At 28.1% G+C, this 15,354-nt stretch overlaps 2 protein-coding genes across 3 annotated transcripts; one reads left to right on the forward strand and one right to left on the reverse strand.

The window, feature by feature from the left end:
• Positions 1 to 112: 112 nt before the first annotated feature.
• On the forward strand, positions 113 to 1,358 carry LOC110611572. Its single transcript, XM_043955409.1, has one exon. It carries the CDS (start codon positions 846 to 848, stop codon positions 1,251 to 1,253), a length of 408 nt encoding a protein of 135 aa, XP_043811344.1. The 5' UTR covers positions 113 to 845; the 3' UTR covers positions 1,254 to 1,358.
• Positions 1,359 to 4,689: 3,331 nt separating this feature from the next.
• Positions 4,690 to 9,415, reverse strand: LOC110612010 (TPR repeat-containing thioredoxin TTL1). 2 transcript variants are annotated; one of them, XR_002487414.2, is made up of 7 exons: positions 8,077 to 9,415; positions 6,799 to 6,994; positions 6,536 to 6,720; positions 6,115 to 6,448; positions 5,794 to 5,998; positions 5,583 to 5,702; positions 4,690 to 5,489 (listed from the first exon to the last, which is right to left on the reverse strand). XR_002487414.2 is itself a non-coding variant. In XM_021752629.2 (7 exons), exons 1-7 carry the CDS (start codon positions 8,961 to 8,963, stop codon positions 5,337 to 5,339), a joined length of 2,067 nt encoding a protein of 688 aa, XP_021608321.1. In that variant the 5' UTR covers positions 8,964 to 9,408; the 3' UTR covers positions 4,690 to 5,336. The 2 variants fall into 2 exon arrangements, 1 of the variants encoding a protein (XP_021608321.1); XM_021752629.2 differs by having other exon boundaries at positions 5,583 to 5,689; positions 8,077 to 9,408.
• Positions 9,416 to 15,354: the final 5,939 nt, after the last annotated feature.

Here is a 15,354-nt window from a genome sequence, read left to right on the forward strand (position 1 = left end):
AAGGATTCCATTCCAACCTTGAAAATTTTTGGAACCCTGGCAACGTCTGCAAGCGAGCAAGAAGTTCATGTGATATACCGGATAAACATTCGCTATATGCACAATTTTCGTCCCCGTATTTATTGGGGAAGTTCAATCGAGTCGGCTTAATTCAAAAAATAAAGATTTTTTAGTTGAACAATTTTATTGTTTGACTTGGATAAAGTACTAAGAAGTTTAATTTTATAATCTTTGGAGGATAGTTGTGTATTTCTTTGATTTAGTTCAGAAATGAAGCAGCTTGTTTTCTTGATTTTCTATTCTTATCTTGACAAAAAGTTCTCTCTCAAAGCTTTAAAGAGCCCTTGAACCGCGATCCCACAGTTCTGACACATAGTTCAATCTTCAGTTCACCATGTTTTTCTAGGACAAGTCTTGTTACGTAATAATATATACTCCTCTCGGTTCAAGTATTGAAATTATATATGATTGCAATAAATTTATAAATTTAAGTAATAACGAAAAATTTTAAGTTCTTTATATAGAACTTCATAATATGTCAACGTTGCTCTATAAATGCAAGAAATGAAGGGCCAAAAATTAAGAGAATATAGATAATTGCTATAGAGATGAGATATTAATTAGTTTATTTATCTAATTAAATAACGGTTCATTCTTATTGCCAATGTCGGGGTTGCCCTTCTATCCAAAGAAAACAAAGATAAACAAGAATAAGTTGGGAAGCCCGCGGTGTATACTATGCAAAATACATAGGATTTCTCCATTAACAATGCCTTATTAATCACAACAACGTCCATTGACGTGCATATTTAGAAGCTCCATTACAATTTCAAATACACAAAATCATGGCCAGAAGAGAAGGAGCAGTGGTGAAAAAAGGTGAAGGAGGTCTCAAATTGGCAGTCTCACTATATGAGGAGTTTGGGCTTCCACTTGGGCTTTTGCCTCTTGATGATGTAATTGAAGTTGGGTTCGTTCGGAGCTCCGGATACATGTGGATCCTCCAAGAAAAGAAAGCGGTGCACAAGTTCAAGATGATAGGAAAACTTGTGAGCTATGACACTCAAGTAACTTGTTACATTGAACCCAACAGAATCAAGAAGCTCAAAGGAGTGAAAGCTAAAGAGCTCATATTTTGGACAGCATGTGGTGAGATCTTTGTGGATGATCCTCCTACCGGAAAAGTCCATTTCAAGGCCATCGGTGGTCTCACCGTCACGTTTCCCTCAGAGGCTTTTGGCCTTGGTCAATAATTGTTGGCTTTTCCTATTGTCTTGTCATGCTTTGTTATTTTATTAATCATACCTTTCAAGTTTCATCGACCGTGTCATTTACTGTTTATTGAATTTTATAAATGGTTTAAATATGTAAAATATAAAAATATTTTAATTAATTCTTTAAAAGTAATAAAAATTAAGAAAATAAATATAATAAAATATAATAATTTAATCCAATTTTCAACTATTAAAAAATAACTTTTTTGATGAATAAAGGGCTGATAGGGGTTATTATCCTTTTAAAAAATATTAATTTTATTTGAGAGTATATTAAATATAAATGTAATTTCAATAAACACTCCTATTTAACCCCTCTCATCTCTTTTTGCTCGTGTTTTGTGAGACCCACAAAATTCTTTTTCCATGTACACCGTACTAACTGCATTCAGAAGAGTAGCGTATGCAATCACCGTTCGAGCCGCTTTGATCAACTTTTTCACTTGGCTTCATTTGCGTGAAAAAATTTTTTTTTCCTTTTCTGTTTATTATTATTATTATTATTTATTATCCATGTCGGCGGTCAATTGTAGTCGGTGCTCTTACTTCTTCACGCGCTTCCCGAATTCGTGAAGCAACTGCCATTATCTTGCTTTATTTATTTATTAAGAATAAAAACATGAATTTAGTTATTTATTTATTATTTATTCAATCGTTATAAAATTGTTAATAGAAAACATGACATTTAAAATTTAAAAAATAAATATAATAATAATTTACAATTAAAATTTTATTTATTTTAGGGTAAACTATAATTTAATCCCTCTGATTTAGTGAAATACAATCTTTCGTCTCTCTGTTTTAAAAAATCGTCAATTTAATCATTCACATTTAAAAAAATGCAAAATAGTCTCTACCGTCAAATTTTCAATTAACCTTTCATTTATTTTAATGAAAATGACTAAACTACCTTTTAAGTAAAAAAATTCAACCAAACAGTATTCACTCCATCCCAACACAGAAGAATAATGAGGAGGAGGAGGAGGAGGAGAAAGGATCGGGAAAAGAAGAAGAAGAAGAAAAAGAAGAAGAAGGAGGAGGAGGAGGAGGATGAGGAGAAAAGGAAGAAGAGGATCAGAAGGAGGAGGAGGAGGAGGAGGAAGAAGATGAGGAGAAAAGGAAGAAGAGGATCGGGAAAAGAAGGAAAAGGATGAGGAGAAAATGGTAGTTTAGTCATTTTTATTAAAATAAATGAAAGGTTAACTGAAAATTTGATGGTAGGACTATTTTGTAGTTTTTTTAAATGTGAATGATTAAATTGACGATTTTTTAAAATAGAGGGACAAAAGATTGTATTTCACTAAATCAGAGGGACTAAATTATAGTTTACCCTTTATTTTATAATGAAGTTAATTAATATTACATAATATTTATTCAAAATAAATTATAAATTATTACTATAAAATAAGATTATGTAGTAAGAAACGGACAAATAGAAAATATAGTTGCAGCAAAAAAAATAAAGATCTGAATCTTTTAACATCCTGATTGGAAATAAAGCTTATTCTCCTCGATGAACGAGACTTAAACATAAAATTATCATTGTTAGCACACTCCATCTCGTTTGAGATTACGAAATTACCCTATTTAGTAGTGGACGATGTCTCTTATCGAGTAATCAGTCATATCATTGTTGAATTTACAGAAAATACTATATTTATCTCTATCTTCTTGCAGTATAAAAGAAAAACTATTGTAGATATAAAAGTACGCTATCTCTAATACTACACAAACTCTAAATAGTCCATTATATTTTTCTACTTTTCAAAATATTAATTTGAGTATCAGATATCGGAGTGACTGTTGTGAACACTCAACACTGTCTCACACTTTCTTTCTTATAGATTATGATCTATCACAACATAATTCTCTTCCGTCCGAATCATTAATCTAATTTCAGCAATATCATTAATAAAATATTTTTTTTCCATTGTTCACTACTATCAATGTATAGAAGTAAAAAGTTTGATTATCAAATAAATTAAGTAATACTTCCTTAATTCACCGATTTTCAAAAATTAAAAAAATATTTTTTTAATTTTTTATTATTAAAATAATAAATGAAAATATATTTTTATTAAAAAATTATTCAATCACTTAAAAAAAATATTTTAGTCATTAAAAAATATAAAATATCTATATCAACTAGCAACAATTTGTATAGAAAAAAATATTTTATTAAATAAAAATTAAATTTAGAGATTAATTTATTATTAAAAATTTAATAAAAAATTATTCAATGAATTTTACCAAATTTCAGAAAGATTGATATAAATTACCCTAAATAAAACTATTAAATTTTATTTAAAAAATTATTAATTGATCATATAACATAAAAAAATTCACGAATTAATTTCTTAATTTTAAAAAATATGTTAAAATATTTTTAATATAAAAAAATTAATCAATATATTATATATAAAATTCAACAATCAATTAATAATTTTTATCATAGTTAAAAACACATCGATAAAAATTAATAGAAAAATTAAATATTAATTAAAATAAAAGATTAATTAATGAATTTTATTTAATTATATTGTAAAAATTAAATAATAATAAAATAAAATAAAATAAAATAAAAAAAACACACGCACACGCACAGACCAGCCCAACAAAAAGGGGCGATTACTGTCACCGCCAGGATGCCAGCAAGTAGTAGCACCGACTTTTGTACTTTCTGGACTTTATGGCTGCAAGCGAGGACGAGTACAGTGTATGTTCAGCTGAAAATTGAATTTAAATCTTTTTTAAATTTTAAATGTTTATTTTTTTTTATCAAAAAGTTAATACTGTAATTAATAAATTATTAAAATTTTATTATTATAATTATGAAATTAATTTAATATTTTTTATTATAAATAAATTTATTAAATTCAATAATATAATATAATCAATATGTAATCTAATGCATAATCATTATGTTCCTTTCTTCTTCTTTTTTTCTTCAACTTTTTATATTTTAATCTTTATACCCTTTCAATTTTTAAATCCAAATTTTTTAAACCCAACAACCATTTTTGTCAACTCTTTAAATCAAATTCCTTTTAAACCCAACATACAGAACCCACCACACCACTTATTAACAAATGGAAAAATAAACTTGTGATATGACTCCTACCATCAATTCACAGCCAAATGAATTCAAAGATGATAATCAATTGAGCTGCTAGGTCTCAAGGATGTGACTAACAGCAAATTGAAAAAAAGGCAAATGCAAAAAGATAAGGCCACTAAACCCAACAACACATACAAAGAGCTATGAAATTCTAGCAACCACCAAAAGTCGCATTCTTTTCTAAATGAAAACACCAACCCTCGTTTAAATCCATTACCAAGACCAGGTCAGTGCTCCATTACATGACCATCTAGACCCTATGAGAGAATGCAAAATAAACTGTAGATAAATGAAATGGGAAAAAAAAATGGGGATTTTTTTTTATTGATGAAATGAAATGGTTGAGGAAAGAAACAACAATATTAATTAAACAACAGATTTATCATTTTTTTCACTAACCCATAAGTACCCACCAGGAATCCAATCTCCCGCAAGCTGTCCATTTCTTTCTGTATATATCACATATATATATATACATGTACAAGATCCCAGCCTGCTAGTCTCTCTCAAACTAGGAAATCTCCCTAATCAATTGTACAGATCTTTTTTCCTTTACTTTTCTTTTTTCCTGTGAAAGAAAGTGGGGGATACAAGAACAGGCTGGCCTACAAGAAAATGGAAAGAAAAAAAATTGCAAAGAGCATATAATTTGTAATAACAAAAAGTGATGGGAGGAAGAACATGGAACCAGAGAGCAATGAGGAATGAATGAATAAATTATAACAGCTAGAGGAGAAACTAAGCTATCTATCTGGGTTCCTCTGGCAATGGCCGCTAATGGATTATTTTGTAACTCTGGTTTATGTGACAGGTATCTGGTAATCCTTACGAGGTGGGAGGAAAGCTTGGAGGGCAGTAAAGGGTTCCCATCAAATGGGGTTTTGGCTTAGAAAGAAGGAAATGAGAAAACTGGGAGAATAGTAGTACATGTGGAGCCATGAGTTTTAAAAGCTATAATGCCTCACCGAGTGTTCTAACATATCACAGCTTGGGCAAACAATCTCCTTCACTCGACTGCCATTCTTGTAGATCTTGAATGTTGGTACAATCTTCACATTTTCAGCATCTGCAACTGCTGGGATGTTTTCAATATTCACCTGTAAAAAGACACCACCAAATGTATATAAGAGAAATTATCTTGTTTCCTGTTTCTCAGTTCAAAGCCTTGAGCTAATTGGCAGGTTATTTACCTTGAGAAAGTTTATGGATGGATAGCGACCGCATAGGGTATCCACAAACGGAGATATTTGTTTGCAGTGCAAATTAGAGGATGTTTTGAAATGAACTACTGAGATGCCTGTGACATAAAACTTCAATTTTTATAAGTTTAAAGGATGTAAAAAAGAATGGAAGCAATATAAGATGATTTTAAGAGGAAAAATAAAATAAAGGAATGCTTACCAGGGAGAGATATAGCAACTCTGAATTGCTCAAGTCCCAATACTTCCTCCACTTCACCACCAAACTTCATATTATACACTTCTTCTCCACGTGATTTCTTCAATGCAACTTGCACATGAAATAGAGATTCAGCAACGTCATTGTCATCCGGAAGTTCCCTGTTCAGAATCTCATAATCCCTCACTGCATCAGCCCACCTTTCTAGCTGTTTATAGCAGTACAGTGAACTACTCTTTTTAGAAATATTCCTTTTTCTTTTTAGAACAAATGGTAAATATACATATGTTGGACAGTAAAAAGAAAATGCTTTCAGGATTATACCTTGCTATTTGAGGCAGCTCTTCGAAGAAGAGCTTTAGCATAATTAGGTTGTATGTGCAACGCTTGGTTGCAGTCATCAATAGACCTCTCCCACATTCCAAGCTTAAACCAACAAGCAGCTCTGTTGCAATAGAGAACAGAGTTCAAAGGATCTAGCCTCAAGCCTTCCCCATATGCTGAGCAAGCTTCAGTGTACCTCTCAGATTTGAAGAGATCATTGCCACGTGCACGAGCTCTTGCCACCAATCTCACATTGTGAAGCAGCATTGACACTTCGCCATTCTGTGGATCAATCTGTCCAGCTTTCTCAGCAGCTGTAACTGCATTCTCAAACCTGCAAGACATCCATCATCCATTCTCAACACTCAGAAAATCATCTAGCATCCTAGTTCTGATAATGCTTTTGGAAATCTGAAATCACCTTCCCATAGACATCTCAATCTGTGCTTGAACTAAGAAAGTGTAAGCTTCAGAAAGCATCCCAAAAAACCTGCTCTGTGAGCAAGAGTTGCTATATGGTTCCAATTTTGGAATATTTGATAAGCATGATTGGGCACCTTCGAGTTGGTGGAGCTTCAAAAGAGCTTCAGCTTTACACATAAAGAGCTGTATATTCAAATTGAAACAGTTCAGCCATCCTTAGCCATTTTCTTGCATACAAAAAGTCAGGTACACTGCATTTACCTGGGGAGAATAGTTAGCTCCAGCAGCAATAGCAGCTTCACTTTCCCTTAACACATTTTTCCAATCGTTAACCTTTCGGGCATCTGAACATTTGTTCAGATGCTTCTCTACCAACTGCAACTTCTGCAATTCAGAAGGATCTGTATGATGCCCTGGAAAGCATAGGTGCCTCCTGGCATTCTCTATCTGTCCTAACCTGTCATAAAATCAAGTTAAACAATTGTTGTTCAAACACAATGTATGTACTAAACTCTCTGCAAGAAAATGCAGGAGAAACAAATGAAAAATTACCCTCACCTGAAATAAGATAATAGATCTATGCAAATATACAAGCAAAGAACTGAATAGGTGGAGACAAATTTGTTAATGATGGACATAAAATCATGCCTATGTGCAGGGGGTTCGCAGTTCTAATGCGGCTCAAAATGGCATTTGATGCTATTGAATACACAAATAGCAAAGCATACAGCAAGAAAATCCTAATATCACTAAGAATTTGCACTGAAGTAATCTAATAGCCAAACAAGCAAGCATGTATTGAATCATCTGTGTAAATAAACGCATGGAGTTGAACCTATAAAGAATTTTGTCAATAGATGAGAAAATCAAGATTAGTGAAATGAAAAAAACGCGTGTAAGTAACAACAAGAGGAACATTTGCACTAATTCAAAAAATTAGAGGGGAAAGAACACAAAACAATGTCCACACTCAACAGCCATAACCAAAAGAAAAAAGATACATGCAAATGTGTTAACAGATGAAATTGATTATAGCAGTCCAAGAAAGAAGAATCACTGTGACCAATAAGGATAAAAACAATGTGCTGAAAACTAAGTTCCCAAAGCATCAAGCAAAAATTATCATGAATCATATACTGAAATATGCAGGCCAAAACATTATCACAAACTGTTTACTGAAAATCGAGATAATGAACTTCTGCAAATGAACCTATAACTGAAACACATCCTGACTGATGAATAAATATTACCACCATGAATAAATAAAGAGAAAGAACTTCATTCTCCCTTATTACAATACAAGCAATGCAGATAAACATCATAAAAAGATTCCCCCAAAAATTAAGCAAATTGTTGCAAAAATCTGCCAAAGAAGAATAAGACTTGGAACTTGATTCATACATCTAAGAACCAAAGAATATTATCCACTCGATGAAAGCAACACCAGAACTCAGAAAACACTCGAAAATAAATACCGAAATGCCTAATACAAAACTCAACACTAGAAACTCACAACAAAAGCACTATCCACATACTCACCTAATAAACAAAGATCCCAACCTCTGATGTGCCCTCCAATAATTAGGATCCAACATTACTGCCTCCTCACACTCCCTCACTGCCTCTGCTACTCTTCCCAAACCCATCAAAGCCGCCGCCCGGTTACTTCTGTAAGCTGCATTCCCCGGTGCCAAAGCTATAGCCTTGTCATACAACACTACTGCTTCCCCAAAATGGCCTTTCTTATGCATTTCATTCCCGGCCCTCTTCAACTCCTCTGGATCCACTCCCCCCATCCTTGCGCCACCAACACTTCCACGGACAGTACTAGTACTGCTACTCAACGAATTTCCCGCATCCAAATTACTGCATTTAGTCGTTCCTCCGCCCCGCATTATACTCCCGTGCCCGTAATTTCCCGTTCCCGAACCTAAAACGTCCGTCTTGGAACTCCGGCTGGTCATTGCCATACCTGGCTTTAAGATCCTTCCCGACGGACAGATGTTCCCGGCGGGAAGTACATTAACAGGTGCAGGAGAGTTCACCGAGCTCTGACTGCCGCCGGCCGAGTAGATTAAAGGGTCGGATCTGGTGGTACCCTGTTTGGAATTTCTGAAAGAAGTTGGAGGACAGGTTTCGCTGGAGCTACAAAGCTCGCCAGAATGACCGGATTTGAGAACTGGGTTGTGCCCATTTCGGCTGCCGGAAACGGATCCAGAGGAGCTAGAACTAGAGCTGGTAGTGGTGGTGGTGGTGGTGGTGGCGGTAGTGTTAAGTCCACGAGTTCGGAGAGGAGAAACGGGAGAGCCCAGATCGAGTTCACGGAAATCAGGCTTATTGGCCTCAAGAGAAGAAAGAGAATCACGGAGCTGATCAGTTAGCGAGTCAAGCCCCATTTCCTCATTGGGCTTCCCGGAATACGACATTTTCTCAGCAGCCAAACAAAATGAAAGCTCTTTGTATCTCAACCTCTGATATCCCCTTCCCAGCTAATTTCTCAAGCACTACCCTCACAGCTCGAAGCAATGTCTGTGAATGGGAATAGAAAACCAAATAAAGCAACACAACACAGAATAGTAAACGAGCGATGTAGAAAACACAAACCTAGAAATGTCTCTGAAGAAGACATCACAGAGAGAGATGGGGATCTCGTGAATATAAAAGGAGGAAGCAAAGAATGAATGCGAGTGTCAATGGAAGGAAAGGAGAGAGAGAGAGAGAGAGAGAAAGGGGATAAGGAGAGAAAAGAAAGATCTTTTATTTCTTTTGGCTTCAGCTGCTGCTTCACGAGACAGCTTTCATCTCTCTCTCTCTCTCTCTCTAATTCGCTTTTATTTCTTTGTTTGTTTACTTGAACGTGGAATCTATGGCTTCTGCTTATTATGTTGTCTTCCACTCTTAATTCTTCTGGATTACAGAAATGCTTGATGGATTAAGTTCAACATAACCATAATTATAGTGGATCAGTTTTAATAATAAAAGTATTTTTTATTAATTATTGTAATTAACCAATAAAATAATTCAAAAATTTGTAAAAAACTGCATTTATATCTTAAATTTTCGTTCCTAAATAATAAAACCAAAACAAAATTAAATTGAGATTGAAAAATTTTTAATATGATCCTTGAACTTTTCTTTTATTAATAAAATAGTTCATCAAAACAAATATTTTTATTTTTATCATGTTCTTATTTTTATTATTAAATCCAATCATATCTTCTTTTATTAATTATATTATAAATTTTAAATTAAATTTACATATTTTATTTTTTTAATTAAAATAATATTTTTAATTTAATTTTAATAGTATTTAAAACTTTTTAGACTCTTGAAACTTTTATATATATATATATATGATTTTGGATATTATTGAATTTCAATAAGATAAAATGAAATATTTGTACTCAATATTTCATATTCAATAATATTAAAGATCATTTATATAAATTTTAAGAACTAAAAGAAGTTCTAAATTTGATAAAATTAATTTAAAAATATTATTTTGTTATTCTAATATGTATCTATAAAAAATTAAGATAGGTTAAATTTAATTTAAAATTAATTTTCATGATTCTATAATTATTAAGAATGATGAAATAATATAATTAATCAAATAAAATTTCAAAAACTATACTATAACTTACTATTAAATTTTCAAATTTAATAGTCAATTGATTAAAATTGGGAGTAATTTTAAGTTTTGACTTCATTAAATAAATAAATAAAGTTTGGGATATAAATATAATTTTTCATAAATTTTTAAATTATTTTATTCAGTATGCTTATACTTAAAATAAAATTTAATAAAATAAAACATTGAAAAATTTTCTTATCGATTCAAAATAAATGAAAATCAACCTTATATAGTGAACTTAAAACCGCTTAGAAAATTTACAAAAAATATAGATAAATTAAACTATAACCCTTTAAAAAATTAATTTTTTTAGTGTAGAGAAAATAATTTAAAATTATTAAAGGTTTATATGCCTCCTAAAACCATATTTGATTTATAAATAAAATTTAAAAATTTTATTTAATTTATTTAAATAGTTGAGGGATTTATTTAAATTTAAAAAAAATTAAAAAATTATTTTATTGACAGATAATTTAAGGACTAAAGTATACCTTTGCCTTAAATTAGTTAAAAATTATATAACATATAATAAATAATTAATTTGATCGTAGTTAAAAAATTATCGATTTTTTTTGTGTCCTAGGTAATTTTTATTAATTTTATTTATTTAACCTTTTATTTTTAAGTTTAAATTAATTTAAAAATTAATAACTAGTGAATTCTTTTTAAACTTTATATATTCATGACTTTAAAAAAACTTAATATTTTTTCAAATCATATTAACTAAATAATAAAATAATACAGTTAAAATTAATCGAATTACTAAAAAATTTATTTTAATATATTTTTTAAAATTAATAGACTAATTAATAAATTTTTTTATAATATATTAATTAAATAGTAATTTTTTTATAAACATTTTATGGAATATATATATAATTAATTAAACTATGGGAGGTGGTTGTGTCACATGATGGATAGAAACACTAATTCACTCAATAGGGTTTGACTTGGTAGGCATTTGGAAATTTGTCATTAACCTCTTTTTTCAACAGCATCAATTAAATTCACATAAATCCTATACAATACAAATGCTTTTTTTTAAGGGAATTAAGATAATCATTAATAGAATATTAATATTAATAGCAATGAAAATAGAATAATTTGTTGGGTTTTTGTTTTTTTAGTGATAATGCAAAAAGAAATCATTTTATTTTGGACTGGTTTAATTGAAAGGTCAATATCAAGCATTTTTTCAAGCTCAAGAAAAAATTATTAACCTAGCCCTCTAATTTTGGGGAATCTGTCTGACATTTGTGGCCAGCCACCAATTCCATTCACTTCACTCCAAATTTCGACCGTTATTTAGTGAAGCAATCATCAATTATAAAAGGATTAGATTTGTTTAAATAAAGATTTTCTTTAATTATATCAAAGAAAAACTTGTCATATTATATATAAACTACAACCACCACTGACAGGTCACTTTAGATATACTCAAAAAATTTAAGTGGAAAAATTTAGATATGTCAAAAAACTGAATATATACGTAGAATTTTATAATAATTGAGATTAATTCATTTAACACTTAAATTAAAATTATAATTGATGTTAGCAGAAATTAAATTGATGATATGACTGAAAATGAGACTGTAACGTAATTAGTAGAAATTTGCAATAGTAAAAACGTGAAGTAGTGGTGGGTGTTTACAATAATCGCCCTGACGTTTAAGTCAGTACTTTTATGAGCAGAGAAAATGCAATGAACTACTAAAATTTTTAATATTTTAAAATAGCGTACATTTATTTTTGTAATTTTTCTCCTTTTATACGGTAAAAAAATGGAAATGAATGCTGCATGTTTTTGATAATTCGACAGTAATATAGCCGTTTACTTGATAGAGGGTATCGTCAGTCATTAGGTAAAAATCCTGCGATCACAGGCGTAAAAGATGTGATAATGATAATTTCGTGTCCATACTCTCTTTGTTGGGATATAGACGAGTATTCTAATAACAGCTCGAGTGTTAAAATATCTGAATCTTTTTTTTTTGTGTTGGTCCGAATTTTTCATTTGTAAGATACATACCGCCTATCTCATTTTATATTAACAGCTCACGATTTACTTTAAATGATTATTGTGTGATATAAATAATCCATAAAATATATATACTAATTGAAATTAATAATATAAATATATATTTCGCTAATACATTACAAACATAGTTAGAACTCACATGCCAAACTATGTAAATCAGCTATCCTAAGAAGAGAATGAATTGCTTTATTAAATTGTTTGTAAACCCTACTCAGATTCCAATTAGATTTTTATATTAAAAAATATCTATTTTCATAAACTACCGACTAAACTTAATCATTTGTTTGGTATAATTTCTTTTGAAAGAAAAAATTTAAATAATTTTTTTATAAAATTATGTGGTAATTTAATTTATTTTGAAATAAAAATTTTTTAAATTAAAAAAATTAAACTTTTTCATTCTAAATAAAAGAAATATTAGAGAGAAATCAATTAAATTAATTTTTTATAAAATTTTTTATTTTAAATAGAGAAAAATAAAGTTTTCTCATTTTAAATTCACAAACTAAACACATTGTTTATTGAAAGAAAATTTTAAATTATTAACGGATTCAATATTAACAAATTTATTAATAAATTGATAAATTTTAATATAAAACAAATTAATTTATTAATAAATTTAAAATTTTATTGATAAATTTTAATATAAAAAATTTTATATAAAAATTTATCATCATTTATTGGTATTGTTAGCGAATTTTAAAATTTGTTAATAATTTATAAAATTATAAAATAATTAGGATAGTAAATTTAAAAAATATTTAAATCATTAATCCACTCTAAATTACTGATAAATTTAGAAATTTATTGTCAAATTTTATTATTAAATTAATAAATAAAAAATATTATTGCTAAATTTTATTATTAAATTAATAAATAAAAAATATTAAATTTCACTCTGAATGACATATGTCAATAAATTTGTTAGGAAATTTAAAATAAAATTTTGAGTAAAATTTTTGCATATTTTTCGATTATCGCTGAATTTATTAATAAATTTTAAATTTATTAACTTATAGAGAAAAAAAATTATTTTTTTTTAAATTTAGTAATAAATTACGAATGTGTTAATAATTCCTAGTACCACTTTCACTTCTTTTATCATTCATTTATTTGATAATTTTTCCTTTCTTTCATTTATTTTTTTAATTATTTTTTTATTTTATTTTCTTATTTCATAATTTTTTTATTTTTTATTTTTTTTATCTCTTATACCTTTTTCTATAATTTTCCTTTCACTTTCCTTTTTTTTTCCTATCATTTTCTTCATTTTCCTTCTATTTTCTCTATACTTTTCATTTATATTAATTTATTTCATATTATTTTTTCTATTATTTTCTCTTTATTTATTTTTTTCTATTTTTTTCTCATTTTTCTAATCATTTTTTTAATCTACTCTCACTCTTCCTTCTTTTTCATAATTTTTATTTTCTATTATTTTCTCTTTTCTCTTTCTTTTATTATCTTTTCTCTCATTTTATATCATTTACTTTTCTCTTATTCCCACTTTCTAAATATTTTTAATAAATATTAGAAACATAAATTAAAATTTTAATAACGATAATAATATAATTTTAAATCTTATTAAATTAATAAAAAATAATATTAATAATAAATTTATTATTTAATTTCATAATTAATTTATTAACAAATTACAGTTACTAAAGAATTTAAAATCTACTAATAATAATAATAGAAATTTTGTTATTAAATTTATTAATATTACTAAAACCTTTAAAACTATCAATAAAAATTTAATTATAAATTTTTTAACCAACAGATCATAATTCATTGATAATTTATTTACCAATAAAATATTAAGCAGTTAAAAATTAAATTTGAAAAAAAAAAATTATATTATGCATATGGGTGCATTGCAATATTAGTTAAAATTTTGTTTACATTTTATTATATTTTTTAAAATAAGAGCATGTGAAGATGTAAAATAAAATTAATGTTAAATTTAGTGGCAGAATCAGAAATTGCTGTTTGGTGGCAAAGAATTAATGAGATTAATTAATGAGATTCAATAATTAATTTTCTAAAAAATAAAAAACAAATAAATAAGTGTGTGTATATATATACATAATTTTTAAACGTAATTAATTAATTTTTAAAAATTAAAAAATTAATTATTAAATCTCATTAATTAATCTCTCAATTTTGAAAAGTTTAAAATGCTATCGGTTAAAAAAATTAATAGATGAATTTTATTTATATTATAGATACTAAATAGTAGAATACTCAAAAGATTAACGAAAGACTGATTAGTAAATTTTTTTTAATAAATTTTTATCAAATGAACTAATTAATAAATTTTTATCAATGAACTAAGCTAATCAACCTTCCATCATGAGTAGCTAATAATAGATTAATGATGAATTTTCTCATCATATTAAAAGAATAATTTTGCATACTTTTTTTATCAAAATAATTTTACACACTTAATTAGTGACAGAATTATTTTCTATCTAATGATGATTGTTTTGATCACAAATAATAATGGATTTTTTTTTACCCTTACTTTTTGTTTAAGCCCATATATTTTAATGAAATTAATTTAAAAATAAAATATATTAATAAATTTATATATAAAAATTTTAAAATATAAAAATAACTTAATTTTTTAATTAAAAAATATTTTTTATTAGCTAATTTTCATATGTGCTCCAAACACAGAAAATATATAATATTTTGTTTGAAATAAATGAAATTTTAGTATATATATTAATTCTAATTAAAATTTGAATTTGAGACACCTCAAAAAAACTACGATATTAATAAAGAAAGAAAGAAGCTGCAGCTATGTGCCTTGAGAATGTCTCAAATTTTGCATGCTCAGTTTGTGTAAGAGTTCAGACATCTATACATATAAAAAAAAAATTAACTTATGCTTTTGCAGTGGGTCTCAGTATGCAACTATCTTCATCAAATGAGAAAGGAAGAGAGAAAGTAACAAGAATTTTCCTCATTTTACTCCAATTAATCTCTGTCATTGACTTCATTATATATTCATCCTCTTCCATATGATCTCACCTTTTTTTAATAAAAAAAAAAAAATCAATTAGACCCACATGGGATCTATCGATCTCTATCTATCCTATACATATTAGTGGATAAAATGGTTTTGTCATGGAGCTGCAAC

The sequence above is a fragment of the Manihot esculenta genome, chromosome 3, assembly GCF_001659605.2.
Source record: "Manihot esculenta cultivar AM560-2 chromosome 3, M.esculenta_v8, whole genome shotgun sequence".
NCBI lineage: Eukaryota > Viridiplantae > Streptophyta > Magnoliopsida > Malpighiales > Euphorbiaceae > Manihot > Manihot esculenta.